The following is a 22,851-nucleotide window of genomic DNA, read 5'->3' as shown; positions in this document are numbered from 1 at the left end:
CATATACCGGTATATGTATAAATGATCTGATATGCGTTCATGAGGTTTGAATGAAAATAGCATGGAGATGAAATTATAAGTTCTCATGTCCAGACAGGGTCTAATAAGAATCACCAGAAACGCTGGAATCCACCACCATCCATATAAATTATTCATTTTTCTATTTATTAATGAACCAATTAAAAATGCTTCAATAACAGATTCATTAAAACAATAAATTTATTTATGACACAAGGGGAGGGCGGTGGAGCCAGTATGTAAGGGGTAATTGTTAGAACGCTTATCATTTTTCCGTGTTATTGGCAAGGCGTTGAGGGCGTAAGTGCTTAGGCGGTTTTTTGGGGGAGTAGACACAGAGGCGGATTGTTGTTTGGACATGGTAATTGGTGGTGGTAGTTCAAAGGGGCAGGGAGGATGGGAAGTGTAAATAGCACGGGAGGTGTCAACGGGGGTATTGAAAATGGAGATAGGAAAAAAACACAATCTGTAAATTGCATTCTCCTACATTTGTGGACCTTTTTCTTCAGAGGTCATTATGTTGTTTGGATTGATGTTTCCTTTAAGCCCTTCTCTTCTTGATAATATTGTCGCAGTTAAATCGAATTCTGTGCTGTGACCATTGTCTCCCCCATAACATAACGGCAATAACAATTGAATGGAGTTTAAGGGCCATAGAAAATTATTACTGCGATCCAAATTTAGTTTCACAGGCTGACTTCACTAAACCAGAATGCCATCAGTGAATATCTGTAAATCCGTTGCCCTAGTAATTTCACTGTTGAAGAACATATGAATCCCATTCCAACCTTGTAGAAAATGTTACCACAATGCAAGTTCAAAATGACAGTCTTGGTTTAAGGAAATATGAAATATTAATTACCTAATTTGCATGATAATTAGCTAATTTTTAGCTTTTCCATGACTGTTCTATTGATATCTAAAGAGCCATTAATTAGATTTTGATGAAACTTGGTACATATATGCTCTGGACTAATGCACACATTTGATAAATGTTTGGTAAAATCCATGCATATAATTAACATAATTTGCATAATAATTATTACATTTTCGGTTTTTCCACTGATATCTCAGGTACTAATCACATTTCACAACGAAACTTACATAGATACATAGGACAATGCACAGACAAATATGTGAAATATTAATTACCTAATTAATATAATTAATCAATTTTCAGCTTTTGATATTTCAAGTACTATTACTTCATCACTTTTCAATGAAACTTGGTACATAGATGCTCTAGAACAATGCAGAGACCTGATTAATTTTGGGTAAAAATGTGTGCATATTAATCATCTAATTTGAATAATTAGTTAATTTGTGGCATTTACACTGATATCGGAAATACTAATACTGATTTTAGTGAATGGTTCTTGAGAATTTTTTTAAATGCTTAAAATTGGCTAATTAATATGCAAATTAGGTAATTAATATGTACAGGTTAAACCAAAAAATAACCAGATCTGCACACTGTCCCTGAGCATCTTTGTACCAAGTTTCATTAAAATTTGATAATTGGTTCTTGAGATATCAGTGGAAAAGTCACCCCCCCCCCACAGACAAATACAGTATTAACTGCAAAATCTCCCATTGTGTGCTTTGCACAATCGAGTCAAAAATAGTTTGGGAGAGGATCTAGTTTGATGTACTTGAAGGAGGAAAGTGTCGTGAACTGAACTAAGTTGCGATTTAAATTCAACATGCATACATGCTGGTTGGTTTTATCGCAGTCCCTCTGACTGTGACTTTATGAACAATGTACTATTCTCCCTAGAATACAAACATCATGGTGGTACCGCCACAGTGCTTTCGTTTGTCCTCAGACTAATATATAGAATATTAATATGAGGTTTGATCATCATGCCGGTCTTACTATGCCACAGTCTGTCACTGTGATATTGGATTCTGTTTGGATGGTATTTTACAGTTCTCAATAGAAAGAAAACTTCCAAAATATTTGTACGTGCACACGATCCAAACAGTGTGATCATGGACGTAACTTGATAGTACGTCCATGGTGTGATATAGCGCAAGGCAAGTCTGACGACGCCACAGTCTGTCACTGTGCCATTGACGACTTTTTAAATGAAATTGATAGTTGCTAATAACTTGTGTGAAGTTGTAACACTTTCTCTTGAAAATATAACAGTTTTGTAAGTCAACATTTTACGCATTTTATAATTGAGTAAACTGAAATAAATATGCAAAAATGTGCAAAATATTACAACCATCTTGGTTTAAACATAGAGAGTATAGTAGAAATACTGTCTATGGTTTGAATTTCCCCGGGATCGCCATGCTTGTTTGACAACGCCACGCTCAAAGTCATTGCCGCCATGATCGATTTTTGCTCCTTTTCTAGAGCCCGCAGCTGTTGTTCATGGGGCCGTCTAAGGTCTTATGTTTGTCATAACATGGAAAAGCACTTAAGCACAGTCACAAAACATGCTAAGAACAACATCATGTCATACAATAAGTAAATTTAAAACAAAAAACTTACCGGTCACTAAATAAGAGCTAGAGAAAAAACGGAGTTATAAAAGAAGCAGACTTGTTAACCAGGAACTGTTACTGATGGAATACAAGCACACAGAAATCCAGTTTGTAAGATGGTTTTCAACATAATCTAAACAATTTGGGTTGTGCCATTTATTTATAGGAGTTAGTTCATCTCACCCCGCCTTGGGCTCGTCGAAAGTATCGAATGTTTATATTAACTAAACATGAGTAAAAAAAATGAACAATTATTCCATTTAAGTCGACAGTTATTAATTAATTCGGCAAGTCCAAAGGAAGGTAATTCTCATTTTCACATACAGTTACCCATCATACCCTCTGCTATGAATGGTATGTCCCAGTCTAGACTGTGCGAGTATCGTGAAACGGGCCGTTGGTGATCCGTACTGCTTTGAAAGATGTAAATGTACCAGTTACACGCCGTTTTCCTTGGATAATTAGATATTAGTAGAATAGTAATTAATAGAATCACAAGCTGGTTGGCTGATTGGTGATCCGCTCCGCTCAACAACAACATGTTTTCGGCTGTTGCCATGGACGTGAAGCTAACGACACGTCGGTTTATAACTACACCCCCCCCCCCCAATATATGAAGTTCGCAAAGGACATTCAGCCTTCAAAAGTCACATCACTTTATTGCTAGCGCGTCATTTGCTATTATCATTATTATATTCACGCAAGTTGACCTTTTGATCTAGATTTCGATGACAAACCGTAAGAAGCAGAATACCGCAAATGTCCATAGAGTAGTTTTCTATAATTGCTGAAACATTCGTATGTAACGTCGTCGCTGTCAGAGTAGACTGGCAAAGTCGGAACTTTTTTTTTTGTTTTACAAAAAGAAATAATTAATTGTTTTAGTCCTTTTAGCGTGAGCGCGAAAACTAAGCTGACCGCTAAAGAAATTCCAACTCGACGCATTTGCGGACATTTGACTGATAGTAATTATTCATCATGTCATTGTTTATCCATGAGTGGGTTTGTGAAAGTAAACGTGACGTTTTAAAGATTGATTCGATTCGATCGCAGAGATGGATACTTTAACTTTTTTTAAGCGCAACGGCGATACTTTCATCCATGTTTACTGAAAACAAGTCGATTTAAATGTCCAATGTATATAAGTAGTCTTTCAAAATCGCCGGGACCTCAGAAGTGAAAGGTCACGTACATTAACATAGATAAGAGATGGCGTATATAGCTGCACTTTGATTTTAATTAGCATAATCACCGTAGTTATTTCGCTCCGGTTTTCACTCCAACGCAGGGGGTCGCCAGCAGATGCGTCCAGTCGGGATTTTCTTCGCAGTCACACTAGTTTTTGTGATCATGTTAAAAAGGCTAAATTGACTATTAATTATATTTTTTCGCAAAACAAAAAAGATGTCCCGAATTTGCGGAGGACAACACTCTATGTGGAGTTTACCATAACAGCCAGTCATATATTTTCGTGGCAGTCTTATGATTGGTTGGTGACACATTCTGAATAGGCCACGCCTCCAACTGTGCCGTGCGTTCCGGCCAACCGTTAATTATTCATAAATGGAGTCAATTTGTTTGGTTATCTTAATTCATTCTGCAGATATCGGTAAAATATAAGTAAGGTTTTGGCGAAATTTGAAAGAGCAACTAATATTCTTCAACCTGGTATTTTTTATAGATTTTATTTTTCATTCTGTTCGTCTGTTTTTTTTCAGTTTAAAAAATATGAGCACGATGGGGCCTTCATTCCTTGTCTATTTCTTACACTAGATACAAGACGATACCCCACCCCCCGTTCATAGGGACTGCACTGTGACTATGGTTCTTGGGCTCCCTGTGGTCTAAATGTTTCTGAATTGTTTTGTGATTGGTGTTGACTTCGCACTTCTGTGTAATAAGTGGACTGTTAATATTTTGCGACCATGTTTTTTTAATATGATGTCTCAATTATAAAAAAAAACAGTTAATTCGTTAACTCGAATCACACATTGAATTTTTGCTGTTTTTCGCTCTTAATTATTTATATTATCCAATCAAACACCGTGACCCAACGCGTTCACCCTAATTTCAACGAATGCCGAAACGTTTCTGTCGCGTACGTTTCGGCCTCGGACGTTTCGGCCAAGGATTTCAACCAGGCGGACGCTTCGGTCAGTGGCTCACTTCTGTAAAATAAATGATCTTCAATATTTTAAATTAGCGTTACAATTAATGTTGCCGACATTAGTGAAGCCATGTAGAAATATCTCCCAATCAGATCAAGCAAAAAGTGGTGGTAACCTATAAGAAAGCAACGTTTTACTATTTTTATTGTTAATATATACCACAGTCTCGGGGAACTGTGTATATACGTAATGGGAATAACGGAACGTAATGTTTTTCTTATATTGTGAAAATCAGATCTATTGTTATATGTGTTGATATCAGTCATTTCATAATTATAAGTGTTGGCAGTATAGGTTTGTTTAAAGATATTCGGTTTATTCTGGAGTGGAAAATAATCATTTTTTGGCCAGTAAACGAAACACAATGAGTGACGTGCCATTATTATTATTATTATTATTTTTTTATTATTATTATTATTATAAATAAATGGAACAAATATATGTATAGAGATCACAGAAATATTTAATACATAGTCAATTACGTGATATCGCCATTCAGTTGTTTAGCACAGTCCAGTACGTTATTTTAAATTATTTCATTGATTGCTATAGTTAAATGTTTAGAATGTTAAACCATTTGAATCTTTTTTTTTCATATAGACGATCGATGGAATACATCGGTGTATGAACATATTCAGCAACCTGACAAATACAAGTAACTCGACGAAGACAAGCCACAAGACTTTCACAAATATAGATAGAGTTCGCTGAGAGTACCGTGGCGCCCACGTCTCATATTCTCAGTAATCGGAGCACTCCCGAGAGTACAGGTTCTTCACCTCACAAATGTTTGGCATGCATTTGAGGTCAATGGGCAGTATAAAAACATGTTAGATTGGAATTAACTAAACATATACTGTAATTTTTGCCTATGTTGTCACTATAAATAAAAAATAACGCATTTTTAGAAAATAATGGTAACATTACGAAATCTATCTTACTCTCGGTTCTTTCAGTCAGGCGTACTCGAAAACCGTCCAGATAACGCTGACACAATTCACAAAATTTAAATCATTGTCTGAGTGTGTGGCGTGACATATTTTTTAAATAATTAGAATATAATCTTAGTTATTAATTTTAAAGTTTTAATGGGGGTCTTCTTTAAGACGAAGAATTACTGTGATGATTTAAAATGTTGCCACTAATTATTGGACGTCTTTAGAAGACGTAATTAAAAATAAAGTTTTATGATTTGAATGGTACGAATGTTAGTTCCTGATTAATGTTTTAAAAATATAATAAGCAAAAATGATGGCTTTCGAAAGTCACAATTTTAAAGAAAGTTCTGCTCAAATCTCTAAATTTAATACTAAGAAGTTGATTACATTCGACGCAACAAATATCCTTTTCAACATAAATATGCATAAAATAAATGCATACATCGATCATCGTTGATTGACTGGTTTCAATCAATTACCGTTGAATTTGTTGCACTATGAACACCAGCATATTCCGGCAATAACATTTGTGCCAACTAAATTATAATATATGTCAGACTTTAAGACTTCCTGTCTTGCCACCGAATCTTAAAACGAAGAACGAATTTCATTTTTACGATTTAAATGGTACGAATTATTATTTCTGAGTATGACATCAGGCTTTTCACTTATTCCTACACTCAACAATAAAAAATAATAAAAACACAAAGTTTCGAGTCGTTTAACAATAAAATATTAAACAAATTATTAAAAATTGAAATGACAAATTCCCCGTTGGTGCCTTTTAAAGTAATCCTTAATGAGCTAAACACCAAACATTCCAAAGAAAAGGATGGAATATGCGTGAAAATAAAAACAAATGGGAAATAAAAATGCAAATACCTATTTAAATGCACTAATTGAAGTTGGTGTGGGTTAGTATGATGACAGATGTAAAACATACATGTCCTATTATTTATTTGGACTGACACTCGGATGACAGGCATGGTGCAAACTAAGTGATTTTGTAGTAAAACCGTCACCGTTCATTCGGCAACCCAGAATTAAGCCATGAAATTAATACAAGTGCGAAATTATGTGTGTGTGTGAAGTTAGAATGCAACTGGCCCAGTCATGTCTGAGATACAGATGCAGACGGATTGAAACTACGTCCGAAAGAGGACTAATAAGTCGCGTTTCGAGCCGTGACGTAGACAAGGCTAAGAATGTCCATCAATTCTTTAAAACTACTAACGAACATTACTAGACTAAAAAGATAAAACGTCATGTCCGAATCCGACAAAACAACAAGCGGCGTTCAGGCTACGATGAGCACTGTGACTGTCGCGTCATAATTATCGTAAATCTATTAAAACGTTCTATCGCCGTCTGATCTAAAAGGAATGTTTCGAATTCAGAGTAGGGCAAGGGGGTAGCTGGTACAGGTTACATAAAATAAAAACGGCAATTTACGGTTTTACAGGAAATAAAATGAAAATTCCATTTACAGTAAAAAAATAGTTTTTTACACTTTACAGATAAAGCAAATTCTTAATTACATTTCATATTTTTAAAATATTTTTGATAATTTGAGTTTCAAAATCAAAATTGGAAATTGCTAGCGAATTACGCCATTTAATTTGAAAAATACTTTATACGCTTACAAGAATGAAATAGCTGATTACATTTTACACCTTGCCCATGTCTACGGATTTACGTTTTTTTTATTTAAATAACATTATTACAAAAATAAAAACAAAGCTTACGAAACTACCCCTTACCGACCCTCAAGTCAGTCGTCCGTAGGCCAACGTTGAAGCAACAAGGTCCCGTTTACGAATAAATGAACTTATTTCCATAATAATTCACAACGAAACTTAGCAACCATGGCTAAGATGTGAATAAATAGTGACCGGGATAAACAAATCTCATTAGCGCAAATTCGAAAGTATTCCTACATTAAGCGTGTGATGGCGTTGTTTATTATGTTTCAACGCAAAGGTGGTCATTGTTATCCCCTGGCTGAAAGTCAAATGAAGGCGGAGTTGAAATTGAAATATGTACTGGTAACTTCAAACGGATTCTGTTTGGATGTAACCCGTAGAATAGTGTACAGAAGAGTGTGCGTTGAGACGGCTGAGTCAAAATAGTCGATGGATGCTGTCACGCCAAGAATATTACGCAAACAAGGTGGTAGACTGTCATGCAATATCCTGTTCTTTTATATCCGGACCAGTTGAGAGTATAAAGAAAAAAACTGTGTATAATACATTTGACTTGGTGAAGTGTCAATATTATACAATTAGTTATTGCAACAAATTTCAATAGGCTGTTTAGCTTAGGGACTACATGTACATTTTGATATCAGGGGGATATAAATACATATTTGTCAGAAAAACAGAAATTTTATATTCATCTAAGAAATATAACGGCAATAAATGTCAGAAATATAATATATAGAAATATACAAAATAGCTCACCCTGACTAGAACTAAATTGATTAAAATACAATGCTCCACAGCTTCATGTCGCCATTCACACAGCTCGTGCTCTTTATATCAAATACATGCAATTGCACACATTTTAGTAGATTATCAAGTAAAACGTGCTTGACTGACAATAAACTCATAAAAATGGGCATATAATATATATCAAGAACTTTAGCAATGATATTCGAAGGGGATATGATATTTAATATAAAGTAGAAGTACAATTCAGAAATGTCAAATTGTACAATTGTCATAGACGATATGCTAAAAGTTCAACACAAAATATAAAAAATTTGAAAATATTTTAAATAACAACTTCAGTAACCTAAATTACAAGGATTAAACTTAGCAGAAAACATCAAATGGTTTTCAAGCTTTGAGTGACTGATAAAGATTACAAACTGGATGAAATTGCAGACAGCAAAGAAAAGGGTTTGTAAACAGTTTACAAAATGGCGTCTGTCTTATCACATGACCTCAGCAGAAGAAGAGTTTTCTCAAAACTACAAAATACATTGAAATAATACATTACATATCCTCTACGGTAATTAATATTAAAAATAAAGAATTTACAATGCATCTCAAAGGTAGAAATATGAATATTTAAAGAAAATATTAATAAGACTCAAGGGTGAACAGTGCCCTCACACACTCAAGAAGGGTAAACCGTGCTCTCATACACTCAAGAAGAGTGAACCGCACTCTCACATTGCCTTATTAAAAAGGGCGACGAAAGAAGAACTTGTCAAGACGAGTGCGGTAGGTAAAATAGTGAGTCTATAATACTGATATAAGCCCAGGAACTATAATCAACTGTACGCAGTCCCAATGAGCAGGGCTATCGGCTAGCTCAATTTTTTAAACTCAAAAAAATTGTCAAACAGAATGAAAAATAAACTGTAAAAAAAATACAAATACAAATAAAAATTTCGGCAGAGCCATACCTATATTTTACTGATCTTTACTGTGCATCAACTTCTACTGTGCATCAATATCTATTGTGCATCAATCTCTTCTTTGCATCAACCTCTACTGTGCATCAAACTCTCCTGTGCATCAACATCTACTGTGCATCACCCTCTACTGTGCATCAACATCTACTGTGCATCACCCACTACTGTGCATCAACATCTACTGTGCATCAAGCTCCATTGTGCATCAACTTCTACTGTGCATCAACCTCTACTGTGCATCAACCTCTACTGTGCATCAAGCTCTATTGTGCGTCAACTTCTACTGTGCATCAATCTCTACTGTGCATCAAGCTCCACTGTGCATCAATCTCTACTGCGTATCAACATCTACTGTGCATCAACAAGAAGTCGAAAATATCAGTACACTCCCAGAGTACAACACATAAATATTACACAGAATACATGTACATGTCTACCATAATATGGACATAGACTGTAGTAAACTACATAAATATTACACGGAATACATGTACATGTCTACCATTCCTTGTTTTTTCTAACTTCCTAATATTGTGATGTTGCTGAACAATGTGAACTTTCATGCGTGTTTTCAGGCTACATTTGCTTTTATAAAACTTGTCACATTTATTACATTTGTATGGTTGCTGGCCGATATTTATTATCATGTGTCTTTTCAGATTGCTTTTCCAGGTAAAACACTTGTTGCATTCTTTACATTGGTATGGTTTCTCACCAGTATGCATTATCATGTGTCTTTTCAGATTGCTTTTCCTGGTAAAACACTTGTTGCATTCTTTACATTGGTATGGTTTATCACCAGTATGCACTCTCATGTGTTTTTTCTGACTGCCTTTCTGGGTAAAACACTTGTTGCATTCTTTACATTGGTAGGGTTGCTCACCAGTATGCACTCTCATGTGTGTTTTCAGATTGCCTTTCTGGGTGAAACATTTGTTGCATTCTTTACATTGGTAGGGTTGCTCACCTGTATGCACTCTCATGTGTCTTTTCAGATTTCCTTTCTCGGTAAAACGTTTGTTGCATTCTTTACATTGATATAGTTGCTCACCTGTATGCACTCTCATGTGTGTTTTCAGATTTACTTTCTTTGTGAAACACTTGTTGCATTCTTTACATTGGTATGATTTCTCGCCAGTATGCACTCTCATGTGTGTTTTCCGGTCTAATTTTATGGTAAAGCACTTGTTGCATTCTTTACATTGGTGTGGTTTCTCACCACTATGCACACTCATGTGTGTTTCCGGGTAGCCTTTTATGGTAAAACACTTGTTGCATTCTTTACATTGGAATGGTTTCTCACCAGTATGCACACTCATGTGTGTTTTCAGATTGCCTTTTATGGTAAAACACTTGTTGCATTCTTTACATTGGTATGATTTCTCACCAGTATGCACTCTCATGTGTCTTTTCAGTGCGGCTTTCACAGTAAAACACTAGTCATAGTATTTACATTGGTATGGTTCATCAGTATGCAGACTAACGTCACTCTGGTATTGTTCCTTGTTTGACATATTCCTGGTACTTAACTGTTCCATCGTTCCCTGCAAATAATAATACATTTTATTTTCTCAGTTAGTATTATATGTGAATTAAGTGTCTTGAACAAGGTCAAATACAAGTACTCAAATTGCCAGGTAATTTGCATTTCCAAAATAATGTATAATGAGTGCTTATGGTACGAATTGATATAAGCATAGTGGTCATGCTGGGTTCTCTTTTTAAAGTGTTAGTAAAATTCATAATTGAGGAAATAAAGAAAATATAGCAAAAAGTTCCCATATATATGTACACACTATGTAAATTCTAGCAATTTATTTCCAGATTTTTAGTAAATTGTGAAAAAAACAGTGAAACTGTTGATCACCATGCCCATGATATGTGAACTATACTGTGATTTATGATGAAATTAATGTCATAATGATTATAAACTCAATGAAATAAATGTTATTATGTGAAGATCCATGTGTCCATGTGAAGATCTAGTTCCATAATGCCAGAAATGCTTTTAATTTTGATGAATTTTAGTAATAAAATGGCCGCTATTCAGCCATCTTGAATTAGATTATGAAACAAATGCTCTTACATAAACCCGGTATATGTATAAATGATCTGATATGCGTTCATGAAGTTTGAATGAAAATAGCATGGAGATGAAATTATAAGTTCTCGTGTCCAGACTGGGTCTAATAAGAATCACCAGAAACGCTGGAATCAACCATCATCCATATAAATAATTTATTTTTCTATTCATTCATGAACCAATGAAATGCAGATTCATTATAAAACAATATCTATATTTATGACACAATACTTGAAGATGCAATGTTACAATAACAATATTTATTTGGAAATAACTAAATCCATGTAGACTTGTAAAGTGGTAAATACTCTTGAAAGAACACCTGATGGTGAGTATAACGAGTGTTTTAAATCTGTCCTGTAATTTTGTCTAGTCTTGGGTGCAACTGTTAATTCCAGAGAGATTTCATTTCTTGGTCTGATTGTGGGCACTGTGATATCTCTTTTTGTGTTTGGTGCTAGCTTCTAAAACCTCTAAAATTCATGACAGCAAGATTAATAATAATTAATAATAATGTGCCCGGAGCAAGACCACAAGATGACCCAGATCCAGTGTGGAATCTGTGTGGAGCAGTAATAACCAAAGCGCAAGCAAAGAAATCTGATAAGGCGAAGCCGCTCAAAGTGTGTGATGTAAAGACTGGAGCACATGTAACAAAAGACAAATTAATCGAGATGCAGCAAGCAGACACATCGTTGAAGAAGTATTATAGTAAGAGAGAACCAGAAGTGAGAGGGCACCATACAACCGAGTTCCAGGTATATGGAGGCTTGCTATATCGTGTGTATCGGGATCGTTCAGTTCCAGGAGGCAAGACGGTACGTCAAGTGGTTGTGTTATGGAGATTGCCCATGATTCAATATTTGGTGTACACATGGGGATAAAGAAGACAGAAGACCGGATTGTGACTAGCTTGTATTGGCCTGGGCTACATCAAGATGTTACCAGTTTTTGTAGGTCGTGTGATGTGTGCCAGAAGACTGTTTCAAAGGGATCAGTTGTGAAGGCCCCATTAGGTAAGATGCCTTTAATTGATATGCCATTCAAGCGTGTGGCTATAGATTTGGTTGGACCAATTACGCCAGCCAGTCATGGGGGTCATTGATACATCTTAACTATGTTGGACTATGCTACACAGTATCCAGAGGCGGTTCCACTTAAAAATATAGATACGGAGAATGTAGCTGAGGCGTTGATTGACTTTTAAAGCCGATTGGGGGTTCCAGAAGAAGTATTAAGTGACATGGGGACTCAGTTTGTGTCAGAATGCATGCAAGAAGTATCAAGATTGCTCAGCATTAAGAGACTGACGTCTACGCCCAATCACCCCATTTGTAATGGACTGGTGGAAAAGTTTAATGGTACTTTGAAGAAGATGTTAAAGCGGTTGTGCCATGAACAACCAAGGCAATGGCATCGGTATATTAGTGCTTTACTCTTCACATATAGAGAGGTACCACAGGAGTCAACTGGGTTTTCCCCATTTGAGCTGTTATATGGTCGAACAGTTAGAGGCCCAATGAAGATCCTTAAAGAGTTATGGACCAAAGAAAGCGATACTCCTGAGGTAGTTAATTAATAGTTACCAGTATGTGTTTGAGTTGAGAGATCGGTTAGAACAGACTTTAGAGATTGCTCGAGAGGAATTACAGAAGGCACAGAACCGATACAAGTGTTACTATGATCGTAAAACTAAGAAACGAGTGCTTAAGGAAGGAGATAAGGTGTTAATTTTGCTGCCGACTGACAACAACAAGCTATTGATGCAGTGGAAGGGTCCTTATGTGGTGGAGCAGGTAATAGGCAAAAACGATTATCGAGTGAGGGTAGGTGACAAAGTGAAGACGTATCATGTAAATATGTTAAAGTTGTATGTTGAGCGGGAGACATCACCTCAACCAGATGGAAGTGAGACAAGTTACTCACCAAATACGGCCATAGACCTGATGAATGCTGTGCGCGCAGCTACAGAGGGGTGCAACGAGTCAGCTGAAGAGAATGCTATAGACGAAGATGATCTTCTAGAGTTAGGAACTTGTAAACCAAAGGAGTCAGGTAAAGATGTTCAAATTGGTACAGACCTGACAGAACACCTGAGAAAAGAACTGGTGGGTTTAGTCAATACCTGTGATAAGGTGTTTACTGACTTACCAGGAAAGACCAAGATATTCAGTCATAAGATTGGCCTGACAAATGATACACCAATACAATCTAAGCCAAGTTTGCAAATGACCGAGTGATGAGATGGGCGATGACTCTGCAAGGATATAATTATCATGTTGAGGATATTCCTGGATGGGACAATGTGGTAGCGGACTACCTGAGTAGATTGATGGACTGAGGAACTTTTGAACAGTATAGTAGAATGTTATTCGTTTATGATTATATTTCATATTTTATTATTTTCTACTGTGTGTGATTTTCGAATTTATGTACTCAGAGCTTTATTCAGTTCGATTTGATATAGTGTATTGTTGTTTTATTTGAAATTGTTATCGTATTCGTATTATTGACGTCGTTGCTAGTCATGTAATATTATATGTTATAATATTCTTGAGAGGGGAGGCATGTCGCATACGACTTATTTACCACTTCCGTGTCACTGAGAATGTCCTAGAACCGTACTGTGTCTGGATAGAATATTCTAGATTTTTTTTAGAATCTGGTTGAATAGGTAATAGAACACTGTAGGAGGCAAAAGAAGGTAATGGAACATTCTAGAAATTTGTAGTAAGTTCCAGACTCATTATGTATGCTGATGTAATGGTCTATTTATAGACAGTGGGGGTATATATAGGGGAGTTGTTCAGCACTGAGTTCAGATCGGAGATCTTGTTGAATTGTATTGGAGTTTAAGTATCTAGTTATTGGAGTAATGGAGCTTTACCGCGTTATTGTACTTGATGTTTGCAGAGTATAATAATACCAGTACCAGTTGAAACCTCATCTGTTGGCTCTGTGTTCGTATGTCATCATCGCCGCCAGGGAAGTCTTTCTGTTACTGTTGCCATGTTGGTATTTGAACCATCACACCTGTACTATACCAACTACGGTAATATTACGTTGCGTGTGACAGTAATCAAGATTCATTCAATCCACGGCTAGCAAGCAACATCACAAGCGAAAATGTAGCGTGCAGCTCAGCGACGACCGCTGTCGACGAAAGTCATCCTGTCAGTGGAGTACCGCAGTTGCACGGCATGCTTGCCAACTTCAACATAAATTGAAACTAAGTATTAAAAAATCGTGGTATGTCTGACTGCGAAACGTTTCACCGAGATCAGACGGCGCCCTATCGTGCCAATCCTTCACTATTGTATTCAAACGAATCACGTGGTCCAGTGTTACATTCTCTTTTAAACCCTGGATTCAACCATTAGCGGCGTTTCAGTAAAAAAAACATCGCAAATCATGCAAATTCAACATTTTCAAACCAGTATAAAACAGGAATGCTCAGCGATGCAAAAAATATATATATTACTTTTCAGTATACTCATCTCTGTTGATACAATCCCTCACATATTCTACTCCCAATTATATACTTGCCACCAAAGAAGAGGCAGTAGCATTGTTGATTATACAATAGTTAGTGATAATTTATTTGAAAAAATCAACTTATTTTTTGTCCACCCACTTGATCTATCTCTTTCTGACTACTGCCAGATATCCTATCACCTAAACACTAATGCTACCTCAGATAAAAGTGACAAAATAATCTACAAATCTGAAACACCAACAAGCACTATATATTTATGGAATAACGAATCTAAATTGCACTTTAACAGGGCTTTACAGAGTAAAGAAATAGGCAAGCTAATTGATGAATTCAATAAAAAAGACTTTAACCAAAATATAGAGTCAATTAACCATGCATGTGAATTGATATCAAATATGTACATTGGAGCAGCTGACAAGTCTGAAGAAAAAAAATAATTCAACAAAACATTTCACATGTTAAATTAAAAAACATAACTAAACAAGCCAAATGGTTTACAAATGAGCTAGCTAATATGAAAAGAGAAGTATTTAAATTGCTTTAAATTTGCTAGTTGTTTTTATTACTACGATTACGGTCTGGAAAATGTGTTTAATTAGCTCTCATTCAAGCGACAATGCACATTTCCCAGTGGGAGTGAAACTAGTTCGACTATGCCATTAAAAAATAGGGATTTTTTTCAGCAAAAAAAGGAATAACTCTTGAGTGCACACAATACACTGAATTTCAGAACAAATCTTGCATTAGTTACAGCAGCAGAATACCACAGAAATATCAGACAAAACATGAAAACACTATATATTGTATTTTGGCCTGAATCCTCTCTATCCCCATATGTGCAACCATTTTCCACCTTGGTATCACCTACCCCTGAAAACAAACTCTTAATACCACGCTGAAGCGTTTGGTAACAAAACTTCAAAAATATTTGTACGTGCACACGATCCAAACAGTGTGATCCTGGACGTAACTTGATAGTACGTGGTGTGATGTAGCACAAGGCACTAACGATGCCAAAGTCTGTCACTGTGTCATTGACGACTTTTTAAATGAAATTGATAGTTGCTAATAACTTGTGTGAAGTTGTAACACTTATTCTTGAAAATAATAACAGTTTTGTAAGTCAATAATTTTACGCATTGTATAATTTAATAAACTGAAATAAATATGCAAAAAATGTGCAAAATATTACAACCATCTTGGTTTAAACATAGAGAGTATAGTAGATATACTGTCTATGGTTTGAATTTCCCCGGGATCGCCATGCTTGTTTGACAACGCCACGCTCAAAGTCATTACCGCCATAATCGATTTTCGCTCCTTTTCTAGTGTTCGCAGCTGTTGTTCATGGGGCCTTCTTAGGTATTATGCACTTAAGCACAGTCACAAAACATACTAACAACCACATCATGTCACACAATCAGTGAATTTAAAAAAAACTTACCGGTCACTAAATAAGAGCAAGAGAAAAAACGGAGTTATAAAAGAAGCAGAATTGTTAACCAGGAACTGATACTGATGGGATACAAGCACACAGAAATCCTGTTTGTAAACAACTTGGGATGTGCCATTTATTTATAGGAGTTAGTTCATCTCACCCGCCTTGGGCTCGCCGAAATTATCGATTTTATGTTTATATTAACTAAATATGAGTCAGGAAATGTACAGAAATTCCATCTAAGTCGACAGTTATTACTTACTTCGGCAATAAATCCAAAGGAAGGTAATTGTCATTTTCATGTAGAGTTACGTGTCCCAATCCTATGCTATGAATGGTATGTCCCAATCTAGACTGTGTGTGCATCGCGAAACAAGGTCATTGGTTATTCCTCAGCTCAGAGCGAGGTTATTTGTAGTTATGTTGCCGATCGCCACTGTGTCTGCGGAAGTACTATTGGAGATTACATAATGGGAGTGAAAAGTCTTTTGATCAGTAAAATAATTTTAGAAAAGTGAAAACTAAAGTAACTCTGAAATAAAGGTTGGTTTCAAATATTAAATATCATGACATTTGAATGTAATAATGAAAGGAAATTGAACTGGTATGAAAGGGCAGTAAATGTAGCCAGAATGCAAGGTCAGAATCCGGGGTCAAAATACGTCACAATACATCCATCAAGGCGGTTGCAAAGTGTCAACAACTATAGATGAGGTAAATGACTTCGTTTGCAGTTTGCGTGAATGGCCGGGGAGAAACAATCATGCAAATTTTGTGCTTCAATAACAGTATTTGATACTTTTTTGTGCAATGGAAATTAATAAGAAATGCTGCCAAAAGACATATCCTTCTAATAAACAAAACAACCTTGGGACGTTTATCTTGAGAAATTGAGAAGACGAAAATCCCTTGGGACAGTCGTTGTGAAACAATAGACATGCTTCGCCAGTGTATCAAGGTTATTTTGATAATTTGAAGATGGAAACTGCTGCTTTATAAAATTAATTCATTTTTTCCCATTAGATTTGAGTGATTCTCAAAGAATTGTAAGTGAGATCATTGATCGGAGAGAAGAAATGAAATAAAATTTTAATGTGTAACCTAGTTGTCAATGTCGCTAATTGGGGCACAATTTTATGCATTAATGAGGGATTTCTGGGTTTTTGACGACACGGCGTGTCACCAGAAACCACGCCGCCGCCATCATGTTCAATAGTCTCAAGCAAAACGCAGAGAGGTCAATACCCGAGATTCACTGTCAACCAACGCGCATAAAGTATGGATCTGCGCGAGCATTAGGTACTTTGGTTATGATACTCCCATGAAAATGCAACTTGGATTTGTTAGGCGGAGGCGGAAACAAAAATGAAGATACAAATATTTTTTTAGCAATTGTTTGCACTCACAAGTCGGCGGACGCGAGAAATTGCGCTGAAATAAAATTTTATTTTTATTTCATTTTCGGCTCCCGTTCATTCGGCGGGTTCGCGAAACAGGGGATAATAAAAGTCTGGCCTAACGTGGATGATGTATCACTTTCAACTATTACTAACAACACACTGCGATAAACTTTCCGTTTTCGACATTGTGAATTTCGTTTGTTTTTATGCAGAAAAATACAGTATTTTTACCAAGTAAATTCATAGTTATTAAGTTATTCTTGTTCATACATGAGTTGTCGAACACACTACATAGTTTGTAATTTCATTCATCTTCTTTCAGTCACGATTCAAGACAAATAAAAGGCACAAATATAGATAATATAGCAATTTATCCTTTTTCTGCAATATTCTAGTGTAAGCAGTAATTATGAAAATAATTTATGGGTGCCGCATAGGGAATACATTACGTTATGAATTATTCCTAATATAAATTTATGAATTATCTTGTCTAAATCAGTTTTGTCTTACTCATTGAGGCGAAGCCAAGGTCTCTAAAACTGTATGTCCACCGCTGTGAGGTGTACATTTTTATTATTGTACCGAAAAAATCTTAAAACAGAAATTGTGGCATCATGGTAATCTTTCAGGTCAAGCCCGTAGACAGAATGCATGTATGTATGAACACAAATATACAAGTTGAAAGAGTAGTGATTGCATTTTATTGAGTTTTATCCTGGACGCCTTTTTACACTGCTTGAGTATACGTTTATGTCAACTCCATTCTCATTCAACAAATGCACTGTACATAATATGTCGTTATACTGTCGAAACACACAAAATACGTAACAAAACCAAACAAAACAGTGCCGTCAAAAGGCAAAGTCCACGACTCTCAATTTTATTTAGGTAGACGGACTGCGCGATCACAGACCGAATGGGCTTAGTCCTTTCCACGAAACGAAACCTTAACCCTAACTCGCATTTTTTTTTCATTGGCCTAATAATATCTGAGAAAATTTCACACCGTGAAACACGAAATGAATAGCGCCATCAGTGTTCAACAATCCCCAAATGGCTGTCACGTCATGTTAGCACAATCAAATCGAGCAAAGTAGGCGGAAAAGATGTGGAAACTAAATATTCTCGACAAATTTATTTCTGTGACGTGGCGATGTTTGAAGTCGTTCAAAATTTAAGGTTAGGATTAAGGTTAGGGTTTCGTTTTGTTTCGTTTCGTTTCGTGGAAAAGACTAAGCTGACCGAATGTCTCAAAGCGCGTAGCTGGGCGCGCTGGCGAAACGCACGGAAAGCGCCACTAAAAATCCTGCGAAATCGCTACAAAATCCCAGTTTTCTTTCCAATAAGATAGTCAAATAGTGAACGCAAACCTGGCAGACCAGTCAGTTCACAAATATTGCCGCATATCGTGTTCCCCTGACAAGTTATTTGCGTATATCAGGTAAATTCAGGAGGAAGGTACCCGGATGGAAGGTACCAGAATGTGGCAGCAGGTCGACACACGAATATGTCTATCTGTAATGCGTTAATCTGATTGGCTGCCATGGTCATGAGGTCTAATAATGTAAAATGTCGACTTTCTGGGAAATGCACATGGAAACGGATGACAAGACCAGTGTTGAACAGATTTTCGGAGGCTAATTTAGTCTCTACTCAAGGCTATCTTGAAGGACTGCAGACTAGAAATTATTGCTGACGTGTTTTTTTATCGGAAAGTTGGATACTTTGAACGTGTAGTAGACATAATAGTACTGTCGCATGTCCTTCGTCTTAGCCACATAACCGCCACAATCCGCTTCATGTCTATAACATTGAATGTTTAGTTTGATGATTGATAAACATATATTCACTGGTAGACGATTGCTTTCATGCTGTGTCAATACGACGTAAACTTATCCTTTCCTGTGTTTCTTTTTCCTTGCAAACGTATTCAATATACGGAAATAGCACGTGTGTATGCGTTTGCGTGAGCGGTGTGTAGCGTTAGACAGACAGTAGGCACGGCTCCTCCCTTATAAAACCAATTTTCTAGTGCACCCAGCTTTCTCCTCTTTCTAAATACAACAACCACATTTCAGAATTTGTATAACCACAGTTGTCACAGTTCTTCTGTAGCTGTAGTGTGATCTTACTTAATATTCATATAGATACAACATTGATTGTTGGTCTAGTTATCTAAAAATTCTTTTGATGACACCCAGAATGGTAGATATGTGTGTATTGAAATGGAGATTCTTATCAATTGGATTTGTAATCAGCAACTTTGTTTGTGATAGATTAGTTATTGTTGCAGTTGTTTCCACATGTATATTCGTAATAATCACAGTTATTGTTCATTCACATATTGATTAGTAATTTGCATAATTGTTAGTGCCAGGCATTACTGAACTGAAGGCTTTGCCAGATTTTAGTTTAACAGTTGCAAGGTTTGGAGTTTACAACTGTTGAAAAAGTTGGTTTGGTTCGAACCATTACTTTCTATGAGGGATTTTGTTGAGATTTGCTAAGCAGATGTTAACGTTTGAAGAACACTTTAGTTGCCACGTGATACGCACCTGTGAATAGAATGTCATCTGCTGACAGCAATGGGTCAAGTAAGTGTGTGTTGTTATTTCCAATTTTCGTGGGATTGTTTTTAATCCCACTTCAAAAGCTGGGTGACATTCACAAGATACTGACAATAAGTGTGGCTGTCACACTTGATACAACACGGCTACTCGTGCAATTAACTATACATATATGTCTGGAATGAGATTTCTTTTTTGAGGAAATATCTAAAAGGGGAACCTTTAAACTCTTGATTTTAAGAGGTGCAGAGCTTTTTTCTGATTTATGAAACCTCCTCTCAACTATTTACTTTGATTTCCTATTTTGGGGTTTCTGACGGTTGTAAAGTATCACAGTAACATGTGAATACAGTTCATACATCTCAAGAAGAGAGATGGGTTCTCATAATTTCGGAAGTGTAAATGATCAAGGCGAGTATCAACTGGCCGAAATCATGTCTGGTGAAACGACACCAACGATAACAGATATATGATTACTGATGTTGTCAATACAGGTCGGTGACAAATAAGCCTTGCCCCTGAAATAAGAAATGGCAAGATTCGAGACAATCAATTCTGTTTACGTTTAACATTGTGTAAATATACAGGTGCGCTCGCAGTTTTGGTAACCTGGGTCACTATAACCTCGTTAAAATGAATACTTTTATGAAGGCCTCACAGCAAAGCTTTCGAGTCTGTCAGCTACACTCTTCAAATTCGCAAATTACAGTACATACAGTAAACTTAAATCATGGTTTCACTGCTACCTATCAACTAGGTTACAGTCACAATTTGTCATCAAGACGTCCATACCAGTTCACCAATATTTTCTAAGCCCACTATTTATACTCATTTATGTGAAATCAATGTAAATCTATGAAGGTCTACATAAAATATACTGTGCTATTGTTGCTCGATGATGACAACTTGTGATGCCAAACACAGCCCTTGTTCAATTTAAGAAAACAGAAAATACCAATACCGTGACGTCCATGCCCGTTCACCAGTGTGTGCCACGCCAACTATTTACACTAATTTATATGAAATCAATATCAATCTGTTATGCTCTACATAAGATATCATATTGTATTGTTGTTTATTGATGACAACTTCTGATGCCCAACACAGCTCTTGTTCAGTTCAGAAAACACAAGAACTGCGTTTGGACAATCAAAGCTTGTCACCAAGACATCCATGCCAGTGCACCAGTGTGTGCCACGCCCACTATTTACACTAATTTATGTAAAATCAATATCAATCTGTAATGCTCTACATAAAATATCAAGTTGTATTGTTGATTGTTGATGACAATTTGTGATGCCTAACACAGCTCTTGTTCAGTTAAGAAAACACGAGAATTTCGTTTTGGACAATCAGAGCTTGTCACCAAGACGACTATGCCAGATCACCAGTATGTGCCACGCCCACTATTTACACTAATTTATGTAAAATCAATATCAATCTGTAATGCTCTACATAAAATATCAAGTTGTATTGTTGATTGTTGATGACAATTTGTGATGCCTAACACAGCTCTTGTTCAGTTAAGAAAACACGAGAATATCGTTTTGGACAATCAGAGCTTGTCACCAAGACGACTATGCCAGATCACCAGTATGTGCCACGCCCACTATTTACACTAATTTATGTTAAATTGTAATTAATCTATAATACTCTACATAAAATATCATGTTGTATTGTTGATTGGTGATGACAACTTGTGATGCCCAGCACTGCTCTTGTTCACTTCAGAAAACACAAGAATTGCGTATGGACAGTCAAAGCTTGTTACCAAGACATCCATGCCAGTGCACCTGTGTGTGCCACGCCCACTATTTACACTAATTTATGTGAAATCAATATCAATCTGTAATGCTCTACATAATACATCAAGTTGTATTGTTGATTTTTGATTACAAATTGTGATGCCTAGCACAGCTCTTGTTTAGTTAAGAAAACACAAGAATTGCGTTTGGACAATCAAAGCTTGTCACCAAGACGTCCTTACCTGTTCACCACTATGTTCTACGCCCAGTATTTACACTAATTTATGTGAAATCAATATCAATCTGTAATGCTCTACATAAAACATAAGGTTGTATTGTTGATTGTTGATGACAACTTGTGATGCCCAGCACAGCTCTTGTTCAGGTAAGAATACACAAGAATTGCGTTTGGACAATCAGAGCTTGTCACCAAGACGTCCGTACCAGTTCACCAGTGTTTGCCACGCCCACTATTTACACTATTTTATGTGAAATCAATATCAATCTGTAATGCTCTACATAAAACATCAGGTTGTATTGTTGATTGTCGATGACAACTTGTGATGCCCAGCACAGCTCTTGTTCAGTTAAGAGTACACAAGAATTGCGTTTGGACAATCAGAGCTTGTCACCTAGACGTCCGTACCAGTTCACCAGTGTTTGCCACGCCCACTATTTACACTAATTTATGTGAAATCAATATCAATCTGTAATGCTCTACATGAAATATCAAGTTGTATTGTTGATTTTTGATGACAAATTGTGATGCCTAGCACAGCTCTTGTTTAGTTAAGAAAACACAAGAATTGCGTTTGGACAATCACATCTTGTCACCAAGACGTCCGTGCCTGTTCACCACTATGTGCCACGCCCACTATTTACACTAATTTATGTGTAATCAATATCAATCTGTAATGCTCTACATGAAATATCAAGTTGTATTGTTGATTTTTGATTACAAATTGTGATGCCTAGCACAGCTCTTGTTTAGTTAAGAAAACACAAGAATTGCGTTTGGACATTCAAAGCTTGTCACCAAGACGTCCCTACCTGTTCACCACTATGTTCTACGCCCAGTATT

General features: G+C 36.3%; 1 protein-coding gene across 1 annotated transcript in view; it reads right to left on the bottom strand.

The window, feature by feature from the left end:
- Positions 1-16,165, bottom strand: part of LOC146735012 (uncharacterized) — a 42,907-nt gene extending 26,742 nt beyond the window's left edge. Inside the window, exons 1-2 of the mRNA XM_085507317.1 lie at positions 16,065-16,165; positions 9,706-10,585 (exon numbers count right to left, since the gene is read on the bottom strand). Coding sequence (XP_085363443.1) covers positions 9,706-10,444 — 739 coding nt within the window. The 5' untranslated portion in view covers positions 10,445-10,585; positions 16,065-16,165. The remainder of the gene's footprint in view (positions 1-9,705; positions 10,586-16,064) is intronic.
- Positions 16,166-22,851: the final 6,686 nt, after the last annotated feature.

This window comes from Saccoglossus kowalevskii, chromosome 13, assembly GCF_978046115.1.
Source record: "Saccoglossus kowalevskii chromosome 13, keSacKowa6.1, whole genome shotgun sequence".
In the NCBI taxonomy this organism is placed as follows: domain Eukaryota; kingdom Metazoa; phylum Hemichordata; class Enteropneusta; family Harrimaniidae; genus Saccoglossus; species Saccoglossus kowalevskii.
Note: the sequence above shows the minus strand (reverse complement) of the source record. Positions and strands in the feature narration are given on the sequence as shown.